This window comes from Hylobates moloch, unplaced genomic scaffold, assembly GCF_009828535.3.
Source record: "Hylobates moloch isolate HMO894 unplaced genomic scaffold, HMol_V3 SCAFFOLD_23, whole genome shotgun sequence".
Classification (NCBI taxonomy): Eukaryota; Metazoa; Chordata; class Mammalia; order Primates; family Hylobatidae; genus Hylobates; species Hylobates moloch.
The window spans coordinates 34,580,391-34,601,935 of record NW_026652298.1 but is presented as its reverse complement, the minus strand read 5'-3'; the positions used below and the strand labels follow the sequence as shown (position 1 = coordinate 34,601,935).

The window sequence follows — 21,545 nt, the reverse complement described above, 5'->3', positions numbered from 1 at the left end:
AAAAATACAAAAATGAGCCAAGCACAGTGGCACACACCTGTAAATCCCAGCTACTCGGGAGGTTGAGGCAGGAAAATCACTTGAACTTGGGAGGCAGAGGTTGCAGTGAGGTGAGACTGTGCCACTAGACTCCAGCCTGGGCAACAGAGCAAGACTCTGTCTCACAGTCACATAAAAAAAAAAAAAAGTCAAATAAATCAAGAGTTCTTTCAGAGATTAGTTCCCACTGGGCTTTGATGTGCTCCAGCTTTAGGGACTATAACTATGAATCCCGTACCCACTGCCCTTCAGGAATGTGCATTCTAGATGTTTTGTCCTATTAGCAAGTTTCCTAGCTTTTTCACATTTTCTTTTCCTTAGAAATTACACAGTATGCTTTTGCCATACCGTTCAGCAAGCTTCTCAGGGATGCTATAATGATTTCTCAAGTTGAGTGAGGCACGGTAGTAGGTACTGGGAACATACAGGCAGCATCTCTGTCCGTGAGTGTTGATGGCCTTTCAAGAGGCTGATGAAAGGCTTTCCAGCCAGGCATCATTGCATCCCGGGCCATGATCAAAGGCCACTGGGGAGAATGGGCTGCAGAGAGGAAGACTTAAGTCTTCTCTTTGTTTGGGGAGTCTCATTGAAGTGACACCTGTATTAGGGTTCTCTAGAGGGAAAGAACTAATAAGATAGATGTTTATGTAAAGGGGAGTTTATTAAGGAGTATTGACTCACACGATCACAAGGTGAAGTCCCACAATAGGCCATCTGTAAGCTGAGGAACAAGGAAGTCAGGCTGGGTCCCAAAACCTCAAAAGTAGGGAAGCCAACAGTATAGCCTTCAGTCTGTGGTCGAAGGTCCAAGAGTCCAAAAGCTGAAGACTTGGAGTCCCATGTTCGAGGGCAGGAAGCATCCAGCATGGGGGAGAGTTGTAGGCTGGAAGACTCAGCCAGTCTAGTCTTTCCACGTTCCTCTGCCTACTTTTATCCTAGGCATGCTGGCAGGTGATCAGATGGTGCCCACCCAGATCGAGTGTGGGTTGGCCAGTCCACTGACTTGAATGTTTATCTCCTTTGGCAGCACCCTCACAGACACACCCAGGACCAATACTTTGCATCCTTCAATCCAATCAAGTTGACACTCCGTGTTAACCATCACAAGTCCTATTGACAAATGACAGCCTGGCAGGAACATTCATTCCTCTTTCTCCTAGACCCGTTTTGAGGCCACTCATCTTGAGAACTTCATGCTGCCTGAAGCGGTGGAGGACGCATTTCCTCTTGGATAACAGCTACTTGTTTGTACTGCATGCACCTTTGATTTATATGTTTGGTGAAGAGATGTCATAGAGGGAATGGTAGGGTGAGTTAGTTAGTGTTCTAAATATGTTTTCCCTGGAAGGTCCCAGAAAAAAGGGCAGGAAAAGAGATCACACTCAGTGGAGGAGTTGGTGACGATCACTAACCCCAACATGCGCTAGACTCTGCAGTAGCTGCTCCATCATCTCACACTGCATTTCGTCCTTCCCACAATCCTTTGAGCGTGGTACCTTTAGTGTCCTTCTTGTTTTTGTTTTAGAGGCAGTCTTGCTCCATTGCCCAGGCTGGAGTGAAGTGGCGTGATCTTCCCTCACTGCAGCCTCGATCTTCTGGGCTCCAGCCATCTCCCACCTCAGTCTCCCAAGTAGCTGGGATGACAGGCACATGGCCATGATCAGCTTTTTTTTTTTTTTTTTTTTTTTTAAATTTATTTAGTGGAGACAGGGTCTCGCTATGCTGCAGGCTGGTCTCAAATGATCTTCCCACCTTAGCCTGCCAAAGTGCTGGGATTACAGGCATGAGCCACTGCACCTGGCCCCATTACCCCATTAATGTCCTTTGATGGAAAAGTAAAGTGAGGGTGAGAGAAGAAAAGTGACCTGCCTAAGATTAGCAAATAACAGGGATGGTCTGTGTGATTCCAAAACCCTGGTTCATTGTGCTGCATCCCACCATATAAGAGGCATGCAGGCTGAAAGAGATTTCCTTTTTCTGTTGTCTTCTTCACTCCTCAACCTCTACTTCCTAACACTCTCTTCTTTTTCCCTTACCATACACCCACAATGACCTGAAACACTTTTGGCTTACTTTTTTATTTTGCATGCTTTAAGGATTCTTTTTAATACACAGGTATTTCTCCGTAACAATTTATAGGCATTTGTATATAAGCATACACTACAAAATGATTAATTGAGCATTGTATGTTTTTATCAAAGGAAACAATGCAAAGATTTCTCCAAAGTGCTGTTTGACTAGAGATGATTAATTTTAATTTTCACATGAGCGGCATAATGCTATTAATCATTTAATATGTTTAATCATAATCTCTGTAATTCTTAATTAGGTTCATTAAACTGAAACATCCAGCAGTTATACACAAATCCAAATCTATGTTTCCTTCTCAGGATAAGAAGGAGCTCATTTTATTTTTGCATTGAAACAGGAACTTCTAACAGGATGGAAAAAAATGGACTGGAAGCTTAGGGTTTCAGCTATAGCATCTGTAAACTCCGAGTCTGGGTGTAGAGTACTAAAACCCCTTACCCTCTGAAAAGTGACAGTTGCATGATTCGAGCTCATTTCTGTGTCATGGACATGGCACCAAACCTGGTATTCTCAGTGGAGAAAACCCAAATTCTCCTCTGTTTGGGTTTCAGTGTTACAATGTTGCTCTTCGACTATCACATGAAAATTGCGACGTTGATTGTACACTTCTTCATTCATTTGTTTATTCATGTACTAATAATTCATTCGGTCAGTGAGTCAGCCAACCATTAAACAGACATTTATCATTTGTGTCACAAGCTGGTCATAGCACACTCCTGCTGTGATCCTCAGGTGGCTCCTTATTGCTCTTAGGATGAAGCTCAGACTCTTGCTTTGCACAGTGTCCTTTGATCTAGCCCCTTGACTATCTTTGAAACCTGCCCTCCTGCCTTCCCTTCATACATGCGTCATCTGACCAGTGGTGCTGGAGTCCACACATACTCTCCCGAATCCAAGACATCATTTAACATCTCTGTATATCTGCACATGCACAGCCCTCTCTTGGAATAGCCTCGGTCCTTTTCACCTCCTCTGTTAGACAACTCCCACTTAACATTTAACCTCCAGAATTGGCAAGCCTTGCTGAACCTCCAGCAGTGTTATATGACCTTGATTTAAGGTTACTCAGCCCTTTTTGATTGCCTCTTATCCCAGCGTTTACCAGTCTGTATCAGCTGGGGATGGTGGCTCATGCCTGTAGTCCCAGTGCTTTGCGAGGCCAAGGCAGGAGGATCACTTGAGGCCAGAGGTTCAAGACCAGTCTGGGCAACACAGTGAGACCCTGTCTCTGCAAATAAAAATTAGCTGGGTGTGATGGCGCATGCCTGTAGTCCTAGCTACTTGGAAGGCTGACGTGGCAAGATTGAGCCCAGGATTTCAAGGCTGCAGTGAGCCATGATTGTGCCACGGCACTCCGGCCTGAGTGACAGAGCAAGACCCAACTCCAAGAAAACAACAACAAAAGACAATGACAAAATGATTCTATTTATGATTGTCTTTCTCTATCGGTGTCATGCACTAAAGTTGGAAATGCATGTGACAAGGAAGGCTGATTTATGTGTCCAACGCAAAGCAGTTGCTCAGTAAAGATGTGTAAACACTTTAAAAATAAGCAAATGAAAACCTTTCCTGTGTGTTTCTCAAAGGAGGTTTATTTCTCCTTTTGGTATTTAAAAAAATTACCATCATTCTAAACAGTTCATTACTTTCCATTTATTGAATACATACCAGGAACTTAGCCAAGTTAGCACACATTATTCAATCACAAAGCCTTAAAAGGTATGAACTCATTATTCTTTATTTACCAGTTAAGAAAATGACCACCGTACTGCTTCCTATTCAATCCAACAGTATAGGCAAAATGACTAAATACATTGTCTAAATACATGACTTTGCACTTAAAAGCTGAAGTCAACTGGTAGGTCTTTTGATACCAGAGCAGCTCGGAAGAATGGTTTGCCAGCCAACTGGATGTCTTTACTTCAAAATGCAATTCAGGGTGTGTTAGGAAGGAAAATGCAAATGAAACCTTCCAGTATATACCAGGGCTGATGAGAAACTTGCTAATTATGCCCATGTTATCTGAGTGTTTGTTTTGTATTTCACTTTGTTTTGTATTTCACTTTGGAAGATTGTCTTCTCTAAGTCGTTATTATTTTATACCTGGCTGCCTACATTGATAGTTTTGTCCCAATTATGTACTTCTAGATTGCTTATAAATAGGTCAGGATGATTCCTCACTCATAAATTTGATAGGCTTCTGCATAAGCTTTCTATCATAGTTTCAAAGTAGGTATCTGATGTGGATGGCATTTACTGCCACCTAGAGGCAACACCTGCTAATTGCAGAGAAAGTATCGAATGCTAAATGTCTGAAATGTTAAAACTCTAGAACCGAGAGTATGGCAGTGGCTATAATGATACCTAATGTGACTGTGACTTTTCCCCTCGTTCCTGCCTATATATGGGTGTCAATGTAACATGATGTTATATGCCTTCTGTGGAAGACAGGGGTGGTGAAACAATGAGTTATGCTAATAATGTTACATAGGCTAGGCAAACAGCACAACAGAACTTTCTGCAGAGATGGAAACGTTCTGTATTTGCATTACTCAGTATGGAAGCACTAACTACATGTGGCTCTTGAGCACTTGAAATGCAGCTAATGCAAACAAAGTTAAATATCTTATTTTAATTCAGTTAAATGTAAATTGTCACATGTGGTCAACTGTAGTGGACAGAAAAAGTTTGTACAATTAGAACCTCAAAAGAATAAGTCAATCAGCTGGTTATTTGAACTCCAGAATGCCAACTAGTCTTTTCAAATTTTTTACATTTAATTATGTTTTATCTGCACAATTACCTGAACAATTTTGTAGGCACGTCTTCAGTTTCTGAACAGCGTCGGTTAAGAAATACACACCCTCCTGCCTTTAATGATTATTACCCCCTTCTTGATGAGGTTCCCACTCCCCACCTCACAACCCCAGCAGCTCCCAGTCCCCTTCGTTTGCTTTTTCTAGGCTATAGTGCTTTTCTCTGTCTGCCAACACTCTATCTATGGATTTATTGTCTGTGTTGCCCTCATGAGAATGATGCTCCCCGAGGGCAGGGATTTTTGTCTGCTTTGCCCACTGCCCCATCCCAGATTCATGATGAGCACTCAGTGGACGCTCAGAAAACATTTGTTGAATAAATGCATGCATGCATGCCTCAGCATTTTCTTCCCTTCTCAGATTCCTTAATTCTGATCTTTTCCTGCCACTCACGGCAAGCAAAAGCGCATTGGAAGAGAGCATTGTGGTCCACTCAGAGCCTCTTCGATTTCTTCTTGTTCTTTTAGCAGACAGATGACGCAGCACCGACGGATGGCCAGCCCCAGACACAACCTTCTGACAACACGGAAAACAAGTCTCAGCCCAAGCGGCTGCATGTCTCCAATATCCCCTTCAGGTTCCGGGATCCAGACCTCAGACAAATGTTTGGTGTAAGTATCACCTTTCTTCTCAGCAGTGCCCGCTCTGGGGGTTCCAGAGACCTCCCTGTCTCGTGTAAGTTTGGGGTATTTACAATACTAAGGTTAGATGTTTGTATGGGGAGAAACAATTTAGAGCCTAGTCTGCGGGTATATCACGGCTAGAATCTCTTTATGGTTTTAGCATGTATTTCTGTACATATGCTCACCATGTATCTACTTTGCCAAGTGGTTTTCTTCTAAGAAGTAACTTGCAGGCCAAATGGAAAACAAATTCCTAGATGACCCGCTGTTGAAGGAAGCCTATTGATGGTCCTGAATCCGATGGGCCAGGACATCATACTGCAGCAAAAATACACATCGAGTCCTCTTGGTTTTGCTTTCTTTTGCAGTTGTCAAATTATCCAGAGGGTGACTCATAGTGTATTCCTGCATTCCCTAGTCTTTCCCAGGCACTGTGCTTTTAGATTTCAGACACAGCAGGAGAGAACTAATTCTGCATAAAGCTGATTTTAGCAAACGAAACAAAACCACCACCACCAACACCAAATGAGCTACCAGTTTCTATGTCCGTGTTGATTCCTGAAGTCTACGTTCTTCTGAAATCAGTGACAAGGATTCAGAGGTACTTACTGTGGTGCTATATGCCACGAAGGGTAGCCTTGCCCAGGCACCATGGTGAAACACAGAGCAGGCCACAAGTCACCACTAACCCAGGAGAAAATAATAGCATTGCTTTTTTTATAGGTCATCTTGCCCCTGATAATTTTTTTCTTGAAGGTATCTTCACTATCCACTTTGGGAAGCCATAAGTTTGCCATTTCTTTGACCAATGTTCCACCAAAGGACAAAGCTATGACAGGGCTTGGGTATCATTCATGTTTGCAAATGTAGCCAATTTGCCCATGACATCCCAGCAGTGATAGCAGGTGCCTGTCGATTCAATGAAAAGAACTGCATCCTTAACATTTGACTTAGAGCAAAGGTGGGCTGCTCAGAGACTCTTCCTCTGAGTTTATAAGAGTTTATAAGTGGATGCAGATATCACAAAAGGAACAAGAAGATGCCCAACTTGAATGCCTCATTCTGAGCCAAGTTGGTGGTGTTCTCCATATAAAATGGGAGGCTCTGGTTCACTACTCAAAGGCAATGTGTGTTGGGGATTAGCTTGCGCCTTTTACTTCTTATACACACATGATGCTTATCAAGTATGCATCTGACACAAAAGCAGAACAAGCATCCTAATACTGAAGATACCCAGCTTTGAATGCTGACATTTCAGAGGAAAAGGTCAGCTCTTGCACTTTTATCTGTCTTATTTGGTAATAACCTTGAGTTGAGCCCTCCAACTCTTGCAGAACAGAGATACCCTCGGGCACTTTCAGGTCAGAGATGACTTTGAAAAGTGCAGAGCATTCAAAGTGAGAGTCGAGGTTAAGTGTGTGTAAGGCAGTAAGACCAGGTTTGAATGATGGGCAGTAAGAGGAGTTATATTCTCTTTGCCATGTCAGGTTAGGAAGACATCTTGCTGTGCAGTCTATTTTTTCTCATCAAGTGTCACTGTGATTTTGGCTTTGAATTCGATCCCCTTAATGACCGTCCTGACACTCTTTCATGGTGTCACTCCTGGCAGTTCACCCCAAGTTCCATCCCTAACAGGGTTTCTCCCCCTCCCCCATGGTTTTCTTAGTTATCGTGAAAGTTACTGCAGGCTACAATGCTAAGTCACAGAGGTATTCAAAATATTCACAGGAATTAGAGAAGGGATCCTGAGTCTCTCTAGTCTTATAGAGGTAGGGTAGACGGCAAGGAGCAAAATCTTGCGAAAAAATTGCACTACCAGTCATCAAACCTTGATCCAAATCTACTAGTTTCAGGGCTCTTGTTTTTAAAAAGACAAGTTCTCACTCTGCTACCCAGGCTAGAGTGCAGTGGTGTGTTCATGGCTCACTGCAAATTCTTGGGCTCAAGGGTTCCTCCCACCTCAACCTCCCAAGTAGCTGGGACTACAGGCACAAGCCACCATGCTTGGCTAATTTTTAAGTTTTTTTTTTTTAATAAAGATGGGGTCTCACTTTGTTGTCCAGGCTGGTCACAAATTCCTGGCCTCAAGCAACCCTCCTGCCTTGGCCTCCCAGTGTGCTGGGATTACAGCATGAGATGTGAGCCACTGCACCCATCCAGCACCCCCCCGTTTTTTTGTGACAAAGTCTTACTCTGTCGCCCAGACTGGAGTGAAGTGGCATGATCTCGGCTCATTGGAACCTTCCTCCTGGGTTCAAGCGATTCTCGTGCTTCAGCTTCCTGACTAGCTGGGACTACATGCATGCACCACTTCACTTTAAAGTCAAGATTTTCAAGCAACTGACAAGATGTCAATTTGGCAAGATGATAGATACACTTAATACCTGTCAATTAAGAGAACGCACCATGCATTCGGTGCACAAAGTCAACCTTGTTCATCCCAAATAGCATCTGTGTCCATGTTTTAAAAGTCTGCAAGATTTATTTTTTTCTGTAAATTTTGTCTATAAAAGTACCAGGAATGTACAGATTCACAGACCCCCTTGCAATGACTCTCAAGCCTCCTTAGTTTACAACCACCATGCTAAAGAAAAGCAGTTTTATGCAGTAAAAATCTGTTCTTTCCTGCCAAACATTGGTGGTCACAGAGCCATTCTTGTTATAGGATACATTTAGCGGCAGGAATCACATTGTGAAGCATCTGTAAACATTCTCATTGGCTCCCTGCACTGGAGCTTAAGGAATTTAGGAGGGTTTCCTCTTTCGGGTCATAGTTACTGCAAGAAACTACAGTTGAACTCCATTTAGTTACTTCTCACATCATTTGGACATGAGACATCTTCTCTCCTTTTAGCGCTCTATCCTGTCTTTGTCTTCCCACTTTGACAGGGGTTACAGTGAGGACAATTACAGAGAAGAACAGTCACAAAGATCTTTGTGCTTTTTCCCCTCTTTGTCTCTTGTTAAATATAGGCATGGGATTTCAAAGTCAAAAGCAAAACAAGACAAAAAATCAACCTCCTTCTTCAAACTGCCTACAAGTTGGCAGTGATCATTACAACGTCTGTAACCATTAATAATTCGACCATGCCATCTGCAACTGTTACATGCCTAATCGTTACTGCAGGTGACACATTTTATTTTTAATTTGTATCTTCAGCACTTCATGAAGATTGGAATCCTGATTACCTTTTCCACCTTGTGCTTCATATTCTTTACTTTCTACTCATTGGAAGCATTTGTTCCCATGTTTGGCATTAAATCTTCTAGCTCATCTTTTTTTTTTTTTTTTCCATTTGAGATGGAACACTGCTTGGGCAAGATATATACAATATACAAAGCAGAAGCCACCGTCTTTTAAAAATACCAGTTGAGGTTCAAGTGAATGGATCTGTTCTATGTAGTGACATTGATTTTAAATGGTTCATTGGAAGGGATGTTAGTTTTATATGTGGCTACTTTTTCCTTGAGCTTTGTCTTCATGTTAGGTATCATGCATGAGCATGCATTTTCTTTACAGATAAATGTTTGATGATCCCAAGAGAGGAATATATGGATTTCTAACAAATTAATTGCAATATATTGCACCCTAAATAGAATGATTAACTTAATATTTAAAATTTAAACATTCTGGGTTTGAAGTGAGAGAAGTAGATTGTGATATATCCAGACTTCTGCTACAACAGATGGATGGATGTTCTGGATACCATCACAGAATTGTCAGAAACAGTTGCTCAATGACTACAGTTCTCAAATTTACACAACACCCTTGTTGATTCTGCAGCCTTACTTTAGGGGTCAAAATACAGACCCTCTTGGCCAGGCATGGTGGTGGCTCATACCTGTAATCCCAGCACCTTGGGAGGCCGAGGTGGGAGGATTGCTTGAGTTCAAGAATTTTAGACCAGCCTGCGCAATATATAGGGAGACCCAGTTTCTACAACAATGAAAAAAAAAAAAAGAAAAAACAGAACAAAATACAGGCCCTCTGGGCAGGAAAATGGTCCACTAAACCTCTGTTTATTGTCACAAAAAAACATCACATGACTTTCAGCACATGCAAAGGAAGATTTCAAGATCACTTTTTAGTCACGAGACGGGCTTGCCTGTATTTACAATGTTAATGGAAAGTTCCATGTACCATGATGTTATGATGAGTGAAGTCATTATGGGGAGACACGGCATGGTACCTTCTACTTCCGCATTCTGAACACGAAGCTGACACTAAGAAAAACTGGGATGATGCCTTTCCTTGGCCTTCATGCACAATCTTTGAACTAACCTTTACTTTTATGTTTTATGCTGTATCCATCGAACATCCTTCACAGTTTTTCAGAGAAATATTGTTTGGTCTGAGAACATCTAAAAATCCTTGGTAGGTATTTGCCCAAGTGTGTGTGCCTGTAAGCTTCTAGATGTTGTTTTGTTTTGTTTTTTAAGATAGAGTCTCTCTCTGTTGCCCAGGCTGGAGTGCAATGGCACAATCTCCGTTCACTGCAACCTCCACCTCCCAGGTTCAAGTGATTCTCCTGCCTCAGCATCCCAAGTAGATGGGATTACAGGCTCCTGCCACCATGACTGGCTAATTTTTATATTTTTAGTAGAGACAGGGTTTCACCATGTTGGCCAGACTGGTCCCGAACTCCCCACCTTGTGATCTGCCCGCCTCAGCCTCCCAAAATCCATGCCTGGGATGACAGGCATGAGCCACCATGCTTGGCCTGGATCCTGTTCTTAATACAGCTATTGAGACACCTTGTGTGGATGTGAGGTGTTGTTGAATGCCGCTGAACATTGCTGTTGGGCAAACAAATGCTAGTTATGTCTGCGAATGAGTCGTGTCTATTTAAATTGAAAATGTGCCAGCTGTGTTTACATCATTAGTAGCAAACTTCCCAATTAAACTGTTGATACTATAAATATAGTACACAACTGTCTTGGAAATGGGGCTTACATCAGCATTCTTCTTTCGGCTTGTTTCACCAGCTTTGAGAACCGTCAACCTAAAGAAGCAAACTTTGAGACCATTTCAGGGCAGCTGATGTCATTGTTTCATTTAGGGAATGACACCTGCCAAGATTGCTGTTGGATTCGTTCTATCTCAATCAGATCTTATTTTAAAGGAAACGTTTTTGGGTTGACTGCCTAGCGAATGTTCCATAGATGACAGTTGCATCGTGGTTTTGGAAGAAGTCCTTTTCAAGCTTCTCTTTCTGTAAATATATGTGCTTCTAGGCTCTTATGCCTGAAATAAATATGATAGCATCTGTGTAGACTGAATATTCTAGGGTGGTTGTATCAAAATTACTGCTTGAGGAGTTCACAAAACTGGAGGTTTCTTTACTATGAAATTCAGCTCACGTTTGAATGGCAAATCCTTCATTTCCCCAATCTGAAAGTTTTCTTCTATTTCCAGTGGTTTTTCTCTGCCTAAAACTAGGGCACTGAAAATGCTCTGTAAAGGAATATTCTCTTGACCAAAAGATCTATGTCCACAGATTGCAGGATGAGTTAGCTGCATGTTTGTTGGTGTTTCCACTGTGCATGCAAGCAATGTGACCCCTTTGCATGTTCACTTCTGAGTATTTTCTCCTTGGTTTCTTCCTATCCTTTGCTTCTCTGAGCAGAAGTGCTGGTAGTTCTGTTTCACAACTAGAAATATGAGCATCTGTGATTCCCCCGGCTGGAGAGTGTATGGATCCTGAGGAAGGGGCACATTTCTATGGCGCAGAATGACAAACTTTTGGTTACTTTGTCCCATAGTCAGAACTATTTTTATTTCAAGACGGAGCTGTCTGTATTCAAGTGGCATACACATTTGTTTCTACTGTTTCGGGGAGGGTGGATTTCTTTGTCCGCTCCAGAGGACAGCATCTGTATGTTCTAAATAATTTGTTTCTTGAATGTTAGTAGGACCCTCTTGACATTCACTCTCTGTGTCTCTGGATATTCTATGACTGAAACACATGGTCAGGCAAACCTCCCCTGCTTCTCATGTGGTCTTTGTGTTTGTTCCTTTTTTATCCTGCCCCGCCCCTCACCCCAGTCACTCTGTCCTCTGCTACATAGACGCACGTGTAATGCTCTCCACTCAGGGAAGAGATGGAATACAAAACCTCTGAGGGTCATAAAGGATGCAATTAAAATCCAGAATGTAGAAGTGAATGGAATGATAGGAAAGCTCAAAACAAAACAAAAAAAGAGGATGGAAATATTTATGTTGCCCTGTTTAATTTTTAATCACTCAAAGGGCATTTGCTCTCATTCTGCATGGAGACAAAATTCCCATTTTATTTTTCCCTGGGCCACAGTACATGATTTTACATCACCCTCTCTCTCACTGGCTCATACGTGTGCAGGTTAGGCTATTATACTCAAGAAATGGCCGCACTACTTCATATGATCTCAGAAAACTGAAAAAATTCCAAGGTTGGAGGAAAGGATTTCGGATGATCCGATGCTGCTAGTTCTAGAGCCCATACTCCCTGTTTTGAAATGTACATCAAGAATTGCTTGATGTACATTTCTCACTGGGGCTTCCAGATTTCACAAATTTAAAATATATGTAAGACAGAGTCTTAGAATTTGAAGTTCAAATAAACCACAAATATTAAGTATAAGTATGTCCCAAATGTTGCGTGTGACATATCCTGAAAAATCTGAAATTTAAATTTAACCAGGTGTCTGCATTTTATTTGTCTCTTTATAATCTGAGTCTCTGTTTCTGGACTTTTTTAAGAGCCTATTCATGCTAGTTGTCTAAAATCTATTTGTTTAACAATATGGAGAATTATCTTGAGAGAATTTCAGCCCAAGCACTGATCACAACTGCTGATGCCATCATGACGATGGTACGTAGATAGTGAAGTTTGTTTTTGTCTTTGTACTTTCTTGCTTATATGATAGAGCTGCTCCTAGATTTTATGTGAGCTAGGAGCCAACACCAGTCACATCAAATTCTCACTGGACATTGATTATCAAAATCACAGTTCATCAAGGGTGTTTCTCCCAGTATTTAGTGGGATGGACCAGAAGGATCATTGTATATACATACTAGCCACTTTTCATCTTTGCTGCTCAGTGCCTGGGAAAGCAGACATGCACACAGGAAAAAAAGAAAAATAGAATTAACCTCTTGATTAATATTTTGTATCAGGCTCTGCCGGTATATTTCATAATAAGGAGAAAATATGGGTGGTTTTATTTTCTCTTGTTTCAAGCACATTAACCATAAAACATAAAATGTATATCCTTGATTTTAAAAGTGAAAAAAATGGACGTGGGAAACAATTACTACTGTACATAGTAATGCCTACTGCATTTCTCTTCTTGCTTATAAGATATTTCTATTTCTTTGCAGCAATTTGGTAAAATCTTAGATGTTGAAATTATTTTTAATGAGCGAGGCTCAAAGGTAAGCAACTTAATTCACTTTAGAATTGTTTAGTTTATTTTTAAATGTTATGAATAAGGGGAAACAACTGCACTGTCTTAATCAGCTCATTGTGAAAATACACTTCAGCGGGAATTCCTTTAGAGACCACCTTCCGTTTTCAAAATGGTGGGAAAGACATCGGGTTCAGTTTAAAATGTATAAGGGGATAATTTTAAATTGCTGTTTTATATATATATTTATCAAGTTTCCGGAGGAAAATTATCCATGCTTAAAAAAATAATGATGTTGCTACATTTTTGTTTTTCAGTGATAATTATGTTCTTTATATTAAAAAGTGAGTTGATAGTCTCATGAGCAGGTAAATATGTGATTATTCTGTATTAATAAAGTGCAGTTATTTTCCTGGGTTGTAGGGGAGAAAAATCTCATATACACCAACCTTTTGAATGTAATTTTATTCTTTAGTATGTTTACCAATCCACATTTTGCAATTTGCCATTGCTTTCAGTTTGTTTTCTCAAGGAAACCAATTTTAAAGAGATTGCCCAGTGCTAATAAAAGTCCGGGGCTCTATGGGGAGGTTTGGGTTCAGGAGAGGTTCTGTTTCGAAACAGAAATATGGGCTGGGCTCCATGGCTCACACCTGTAATCCCAGCACTTTGGGAGGCCGAGGTGGGTGGATCACCTGAGGTCAGGAGCTCAAGACCAACCTGGGCAACATGGTGAAACCTCATCTTTACTAAAAATACAAAAATTAGCTGGGTGTGGTGGCGGACGCCTGTAATTCCAACTACTCGGGAGGCTGAGGCAGGAGAATCGCTTGCACCCAGGAGGTAGTGGTTGCAGTGAGCCGAGATTGCAACACTGCACCTCAGCCTCGGTGACAGAGCAAGACCCTGTCTCAAAAAACAAACAAACAAAAGAAATATGTTGGGAGAAGAAAAAAACACAAACACTTCTAAAGCCTCCTCTCTATCAGTGGTTAACCAAGTGTGGTCCCAGACCAGGAATATCAGCATCACCTAGGAAGTGATTAGAAATGCAAGTTCTCAGGCTCCAGCCCTGACCTGTTGAATTCGAAACTCTCCAGTTAGGGCTCAGCAACCTGTGCTTTAGCCAAACTTCCAGGCCTGACATTAAAACGATCAACTCTGTGTCTCTCCTTTTAGACCCATGCCAAGCCTCCCCCGTGAGTGTATCATGCCCCGGTGCTTACTAGTGTGGGGCTTTGGTTGTTGCTGCTGCTGTTCTTCAAGTGTCCTCTTACTACCTGCACCCACAGAACATTCAGGAACCCCACGGAAATCCCCATTGAGGAAAACAACACGTGAGGCCTATCAGCAGCACAGGGGGGTTAACAGGGAGAAATGATGGAGAACAACAAAGATATGGATCTTGGTAACTAGGAAGTGAATGCTTTCAGTCGCTCTGCCGGGTCTCCTGGCTGCCACTCCCCAGGGTGTTAGGAGTTTTAAGTTCCCTTCTCCTTGCATCCTCAGACTATGAATGCAGATGTTGAGAGATACTGGTTTCAGCCCATTGACTCTCCTTGCACAGGCAATTTGGGGCAAGTCAGCATCCTGGAGGATCACTAGGCGGTACTGGTTTTATGTGAAGTGTCACAGGCCACAGTGCCAGCTCTTTTGGATATATATAACCGTCTTTCCCCCATAAAGCAAACCTTTGATTTTTTTTCTTTATTCCTTGGACAGCCTTCCTCCCTCCTAAGTAAGTTTAGTACTAATTAACTAGGACGATGTTGATCATATCAAGGAAAGAAAACCCCAGTATTTTCTCCTCCATGGCCAAAGTGATGCTGTAATCTGTCAGATGAGTGAAAACAAAAGCAAAACAGAATCCATTACACTTTGTGATTCTGCTCCTTCAGGGACCTTGTCATTTTCCCGTAGCCTCAGATATTTTACAATCATTCTCGAACTTAACTCCTCTTCCTGCTTCTTGTAGGAAAATTATTACGGGGACTATTTCTATACCTGCAAAGCAAAGTGCATTGAGAGAAAAATGTGCCCAGCCTAATCCTCTTCACTCGGGCCTTCTGTGTTCTTGGCAAAATTGTAGATGACCCGAATGTTGACCGACTTCGTTCTGACTCTAAGTCTGTGTATAGCAGCACTGCCTTCAAAGAAGTGTTTGTTTGTTTTTAAATATGTTTAATTTATATTTTGTTTTGTAACTTTTGCCATTTGAAGAAAGCTATTTAATTCCTTCTTAGGGCTGTTTTGGGACATTAGAAGAATATGATTTGCCATTTTGAAAGTACAATGGTGATACTATTTTTGAGACATCTTCCGTCATTCCCATGATTAGCCTGCCTCTGGGGGCTTCAGGAAAAAGACCATTGAAGTTTGCTGCATCCAGAGCCTGACTTTGTGAAGCTGACTTTTTTTTGGTCTTTATTCTTTTGGTTTAGGAAACATCCAAAATAGCCTCTCTCTCTCAGTGGTTATGCGCCCTCTGAAAGAGCTTGTCTTGCAGGTGTTGGAGCTGACTGTTTAGGTACCGCTGGAATGGCACTGAGACAGTCCCGTCGGAACTGCTCAATGGGGGCAGCAGCTCACACAGGGATATTTTTCATACTTGACATTGTCCTTTATGGGAAAGGGCCTTATTTAGAGGAGCATTTCCATTTTAATGGTTCAGAAACCTGAGCTGTTGCTATGGCCTCATTTTCATCAATTGGTGCTGGACAGATAGCCAGGAAATGAGTGGGCCCTTACGAGCCAGGAACTCACCTTCTTGCCTTTCGTTCTGTAGAGCAGTTCTTCAGGCAGGCTACTCAGTGCTGAAGGCTGTGTATGCTGGCGGGGTGTGTGTGTGTGTGTGTGTGTGTGTGTGTGTGTGTGTGTGTGTGTATGCGGACATATGAACCCATACGTACTTAAGGGATGGACGCAGTGTGTCACACCTGACATTCCGGCCCTTTAGGAAGCTGAGGTGGGAGTATTGTCTGAAGCCAGGATTTCAAGACCAGCCTGGACAACAGTGAGACCCCATCTCCACAAAATAATAATTAAAAATTAGTTGGGCATGGTGATACACACCTGTAGTCCGAGCTACTTGGGAGGCTGAGGCAGGAGGATTGCTTGATCCCAGGAGGTCAAGGCTTTACTGACCTATGACTGCACCACTGCATTCCAGCTTGGGTGACAGAGTGAGTCCTTATCTCAGAACAAGTGTCTATATTATTTTGGAATATAGATCCAGTATCTATATTCCAGGCAGTAGCTATATTATTTTGGAGATGTATAACTTAAGTATTTAATGTATAGATGAATAGCAAGAATGCAGAAAAACCACATTTTAAAGAGTGTCAGAGAGAAAATGAGAATTCGTAAACGTTTAGGGGCGAATGATCCTGTAATTTATTTTTCCTTTTTAGGAGATTTACCCAACCATCTCGTTTACCTCTGATATTGTCTATTTGAGGGCTGTAGACAGATATAGCTCCTCCCTAAGTATATACTTAAGAAATCTGTCTGGGTACGGTGGCTCACTCCTGTAATCCCAGCACTTTGGGAGGCCGAGGTGGGCGGATCACCTGAGGTCGGGAGTTCGAGACCAGCCTGACCAACATGGAGAAATCTTGTCTTGACTAAAAATACAAAATTATCAGGGTGTGGTGGCGCATGCCTGTAATCCCAGCTACTCGCGAGGCTGAGGTAGGAGAATCAGTTGAACCTGGGAGGCGGAGGTTGCAGTGAGCCGAGATCAAGCCATTGCACTCCAGCCTGGGCAAGAAGAGGGAAGTTCTGTCTCAAAGGAAAAAAAAAAAAAACTACACTTTGATCTTTGATTCAGTAGATATCAGTAAGTATTTGCTGCATTTCTTGAGAGCCAACCATGAGTAAGACAGAAGTACCTCCTGTCCTCATGGGCTTTCCTGAGTAGCAGGAGACATGGACTAGGAAGATGAGTGACTAGGAAGCACAGTAGCCTGTGCTGTTCTACGGTGATGGGAGAGGCCGCTGAGAGTCCGGACAGGCAGGCTGATATTGTGAGAAGGCTTCTGGAAAGAAGGAACATTTAAGCTGAGAGTGAGAGATGCGTAAGAATTTCCCAGGGCGGGGAAAGAGGGATGTCTTGCAGGCAGGAGGAGTTGCATGTGCAAAGGTCACTGGAGTAAAAGTGAGATGAGAGGGCTCATAGTCCCATCGGCAGATGAATCTTCAGATGTTCCTCAACAGCTCCCCTCTTCTAAATGTGAATTCTCTGCACCAGAAACTAGAGGACTGGGTTTTTCATCTAAGATGAAAAATCAGTACATTCATCCATCCGGGGTGCTTTTTTTAAGCCTTTAACATATAAAATGGTATACTTGCATGAATGCAAAAAAGGAAGATATCGCCTAAAAATACAAAAGATGAAAAAAGAACAATAACTAGGATACAAGAGGATCAGAATGTATGATTTGCAAAAATATTTTAAAGTAAGCAAGTCACGTCGGTCTGGCAATCCTCTTCAGGTCCCTGTTATCTGCCCTACTGATTGTACCTGCTCGTGACAGGGCACAGGCCACCAATTTCTTTTCTTCAGTAGCATTAAAGGTAAACTCTGGGAAGGTGTGTCTCTGACTCCCCTTCTCTGTACCCCTTCTTGCAGTCTTGATTTTTTAAGCGGTTACACATCAGCATCACACCCAGCCCTATGCCCAGCAAGCCAAGCTCATCATGTGCTTGTTTTGTTCTCCTTTTTAAGGCAGAGGTAAAAATATTCATCATCTTTTTAAAAACTGCAAATTGCTGCTTCCCTGAGTTAGAATTCCGACCATGAGGCAGGTCAGAAAAAACAACCTTAGCACCCCCTCTCACAGTTGCCTGGCACCTGTGCATCGTAGCAAAGGTTCCCTGCGCATGGAGAGGACCAGGTGAGGTCTTTCTGGTTGCATTGCAACCCTCAGGTGAGAATTTTGATAACCTGATAACCCAGGGAGGACGTGCCACTTCTTGTCTGGGTGGGAGGTAGAATTGCCCAGTGGAACAGGTGGGAAAGTCGGTTTGGCATTCTGAGCACTGTCTGGAGCAAGTTCTTTCTGCACCCAACTTTGTCAAATCTCAACTCTAAATGAGGAATAGCAAGTAGCTGACAAGCAAAGAGAGAAAGAAGTTTAGCAGAAAAACAATGAGAATAATGAAAAGAATATATTCTCTTCACTTAAAAAGTGAGAACTTGAGAATAGATTAGGCTGTTTCCTTTTTAGTTCATGCCCCTTCCTTGGGATTCAAAATGTATTTCTCTTTTCACCTTTGTCTCTCCTAAACATACTTAATGCCGATTTCAGGGCAGTAGGTTTGCCTTGGGTTCAGACATGAAGCATGAGAGCAAGGTTCTGGAGGATAATGTTGGACAGGAGGGTGAGTGTTCAGTCTCACCTGGCTATGGTCTTCCCAGTGATGTGGTAATAATGACTGCTAGTTCCAAAGGGCAGAAATGATACCACCTGGCCCTCCAGCTATACCAGTGGGGCTGCGGATTTTCTTTTCTTGCCTAGAGAGAATATAAATCCAAAGCCCTGGTTTCTCTGATTCTTTTTGGAATATGTGGTATGGCTATGGTTGCTAGGAAGTTAGGCCCATCAGGGAGGAAGAGAACTTTGCCAAGAAGCCTGGGACATGTGAATTTGGCTGTACCTCTACATGTAAGCTCCAAGTAACCAAGTCAAAATCTATAGTCAAAAATCTATAGAGATCAGCAATATAAAATTCTATTTATTACAAAGAATGGAAACATCTCTTTGAAACAGGGTCTCACCCAGGCTGGAGTACATGGGTGTGATCACGGCTCACTGCAGCTTCAATCTCCTGGGCTCAAGCTGGGATCACATGGGCACACCATTACACCCAGCTGATTTTTTTTTTTTTTTGGTAGAGATGGGGTTTTGCCATGTTACTGAGCCTCGTCTCAAACTCCTGGGGGCTCAAGTGATCCTCCTGCCTTGGCCTTCCAAAGTGCTTGGATTACAGGTGTGAGCCACCATGCCTGGCCCAAAACCTTCTTTCGATGGTTTTGATCACACATAGTGAAATGAGAGGTCATGGAAATCAAATCACTGGGCCACACATTTTAAGCAAACACATTTCTGGACTCCACTCTGGGATTCTAATCCAGTGGATACAAAGCAAGGCTCAGGAATCTCAATGTTTAATATGCTCCCAAGTTCCTTCTGACGTGCAGCTAAGTTTGAGATATACTGGCCAAGTGTTAGAACTGTCAAATAGAGCAAAATCCCCCTAAATTCTGTCTTTTTTCCCTCTGAAGAACAGTCATTTCTGAACTATATAGTTGGCGAGTGTTTTTGCGTAGCGAATATGGGCATACTGTGTACAAGAGTAGGCAAGACCCTTCTGTTACGGAGAAAATAGTCTTAAATGAATCAGATAATTCAGGCTTACCCTAATCACAGAACCCCGACTATGGGAAAGATTATGGAACGTAATTTGGTTCAATCCCCTAAAGTAAAGAAACGTTATTTTTCTCGGTATAGTTCACCCTTGAACAACACAGGTTTGAACTGTGCAGGTCCACTTACACGTGAATTTTTTTTTCCCAACCAAAGGCAGTATTGCCAGGATGTGTGACCCGTATATACAGAGGGCTGATTTTCTTCTATACTCACATTCCACGGGGTGACTGTGGGACTTGGATATGCAAGGATTTGGGTATCTGGGGTGAGGGTGTCTTGGAACTAATCTGTAGTGGATACGGAGGTATAGCTGTCTATAGAATCCCAACAAATAATCATCTACTCTCACTTGAATACATCCACATCCCCTGTCTTCTGTGGCTGATGAGCCTATTCTGACTGTTGAAAAGTTCCCTTAGCCAGCCCATTGGACAATACTTTTTTTTTTGTTTTATTATACTGTAAGTTCTAGGGTATGTATGCACAACGTGCAGGTTTGATACATAGGTATACATGTGCCATGTTGGTTTGCTGCACCCATCAACTAGTCATTTACATTAGGTATTTCCCCTAATGCTATCCCTCCCCCAACCCCCCACCCTGTGACAGGCCCCGGTGTGTGATGTTCCCCGCCCCGTGGACAATACCTCTTGAGCCTTTAATTTGGAGGTGATTATAGAGAACTAATGTAGGACTGGGAGTTATCACCAGTTGGTTATAACTACCACGTATTTGTAATTATTGGCATTTCTTTAGTAAAACTAAGTATTATACTGTCCCAAGTAATATTGGAGCCAACAAGGATTATTTGATGCTAAGAGGAGCCCCACCATATTTCATGATTTCACCCAGTTTACAGCGAAAAAATCAGAAACAGCTGGGTAAATTTACGTGGAAATTGTTCGAAAGGTTGGTGTATATTTCTGAACAAGATGTACAAATATTTTTAGGGGCTTTAAAAATAATGTGTCATATTTTCTGTACTTAGGAATAATGTCAGTGAAGACAAAATATGGATTTTGACAATATGGTTTAGTGGGGTTGATTTTTGAGGCTGAAATATTAAAAGCCAATGTACCTGTGGTAAATTAAAAGGTATATGTTATCTATCCGTAAAAGAGAAAGTGGCCAGAATATTATTACGAATTACATTCTATTAACAAAGTTTCTTTGCTACCTGTTGATATGAAAAATAAATATTGACCTAATGCCAGAACTTTACAATATGGGCACACCTTTCCCTTTCTGGTTAACAAAGTAGGATGGAAGGTTGTCAAATTCAAAAGCATGTATGCAATTTGAAGAGTGGGGAAAGTATGAGTACAAACATTGAATTGTTTGTATTATTAATCAACTGAAGTTTATTTCTATTCATTTCATGTGACTTTTTTGTTTATTAGACCAAAGAGTTTAAGATTTATTATAAAAAAAGGTCTTTCCTTTTTTAGGCTTTTAACTTTTATTTTTGAGAAGTAAAGGCTGTAGAATTGACAAATTTGAATAACCCTAAAACTGCATGAAGAAGAGATGTTCTTAAAACCACACAGCATGACTCTGTAGGCAATGTTAGAGGATTTTGGCATTCATTGTTGAATTTCGTGCACATGTTTTATTTTATTTTATTTTTAATTTGCATGTCAAAAAAGTGGTTCCCTTTTCTTTTCCTCGTTATTTCATTTTATTCTCTGTGAAGACACTGTAAATTTATTTTGATCTCATTTTCTTTTCGTTAGATTTATTTTCTTCTGTAGTGACATTTAGAAAGGTATTTTTGGTATCCTTCTTTGAATACTTCAGGGGTTACAGCTAACTGGTGACAGAAAAAAATATCTTGTTCACATTTGTCGCTTAATTATTGCACATCTCAGTACTCTTATAATTTCTCTAATTTGCATGTTACAGAACTGAAGCCAGGACAAGAAATAGAAATTAAAGCGAGAGAACATTACCAAGTGGTCGTTGACTGAAATAATAATCTGCATGTTGTTTTCCCTTCTCCCTCCTGCATGCAGGGATTTGGTTTCGTAACTTTCGAAAATAGTGCCGATGCGGACAGGGCGAGGGAGAAATTACACGGCACCGTGGTAGAGGGCCGTAAAATCGAGGTGCATGTTCAAAATATTTTCCTTTTCATCTTTTTTATAAATGTCTGCTTCACG

The 21,545-nt window shown here is 41.7% G+C and overlaps 1 protein-coding gene across 1 annotated transcript in view; it reads left to right on the top strand.

Annotated features, from left to right (window-relative positions):
• Positions 1-21,545, top strand: part of RBFOX1 (RNA binding fox-1 homolog 1) — a 2,506,415-nt gene that overhangs the window by 2,369,528 nt on the left and 115,342 nt on the right. The window contains exons 10-12 of the mRNA XM_032144704.2: positions 5,414-5,557; positions 12,930-12,983; positions 21,399-21,491. Coding sequence (XP_032000595.2) covers positions 5,414-5,557; positions 12,930-12,983; positions 21,399-21,491 — 291 coding nt within the window. The remainder of the gene's footprint in view (positions 1-5,413; positions 5,558-12,929; positions 12,984-21,398; positions 21,492-21,545) is intronic.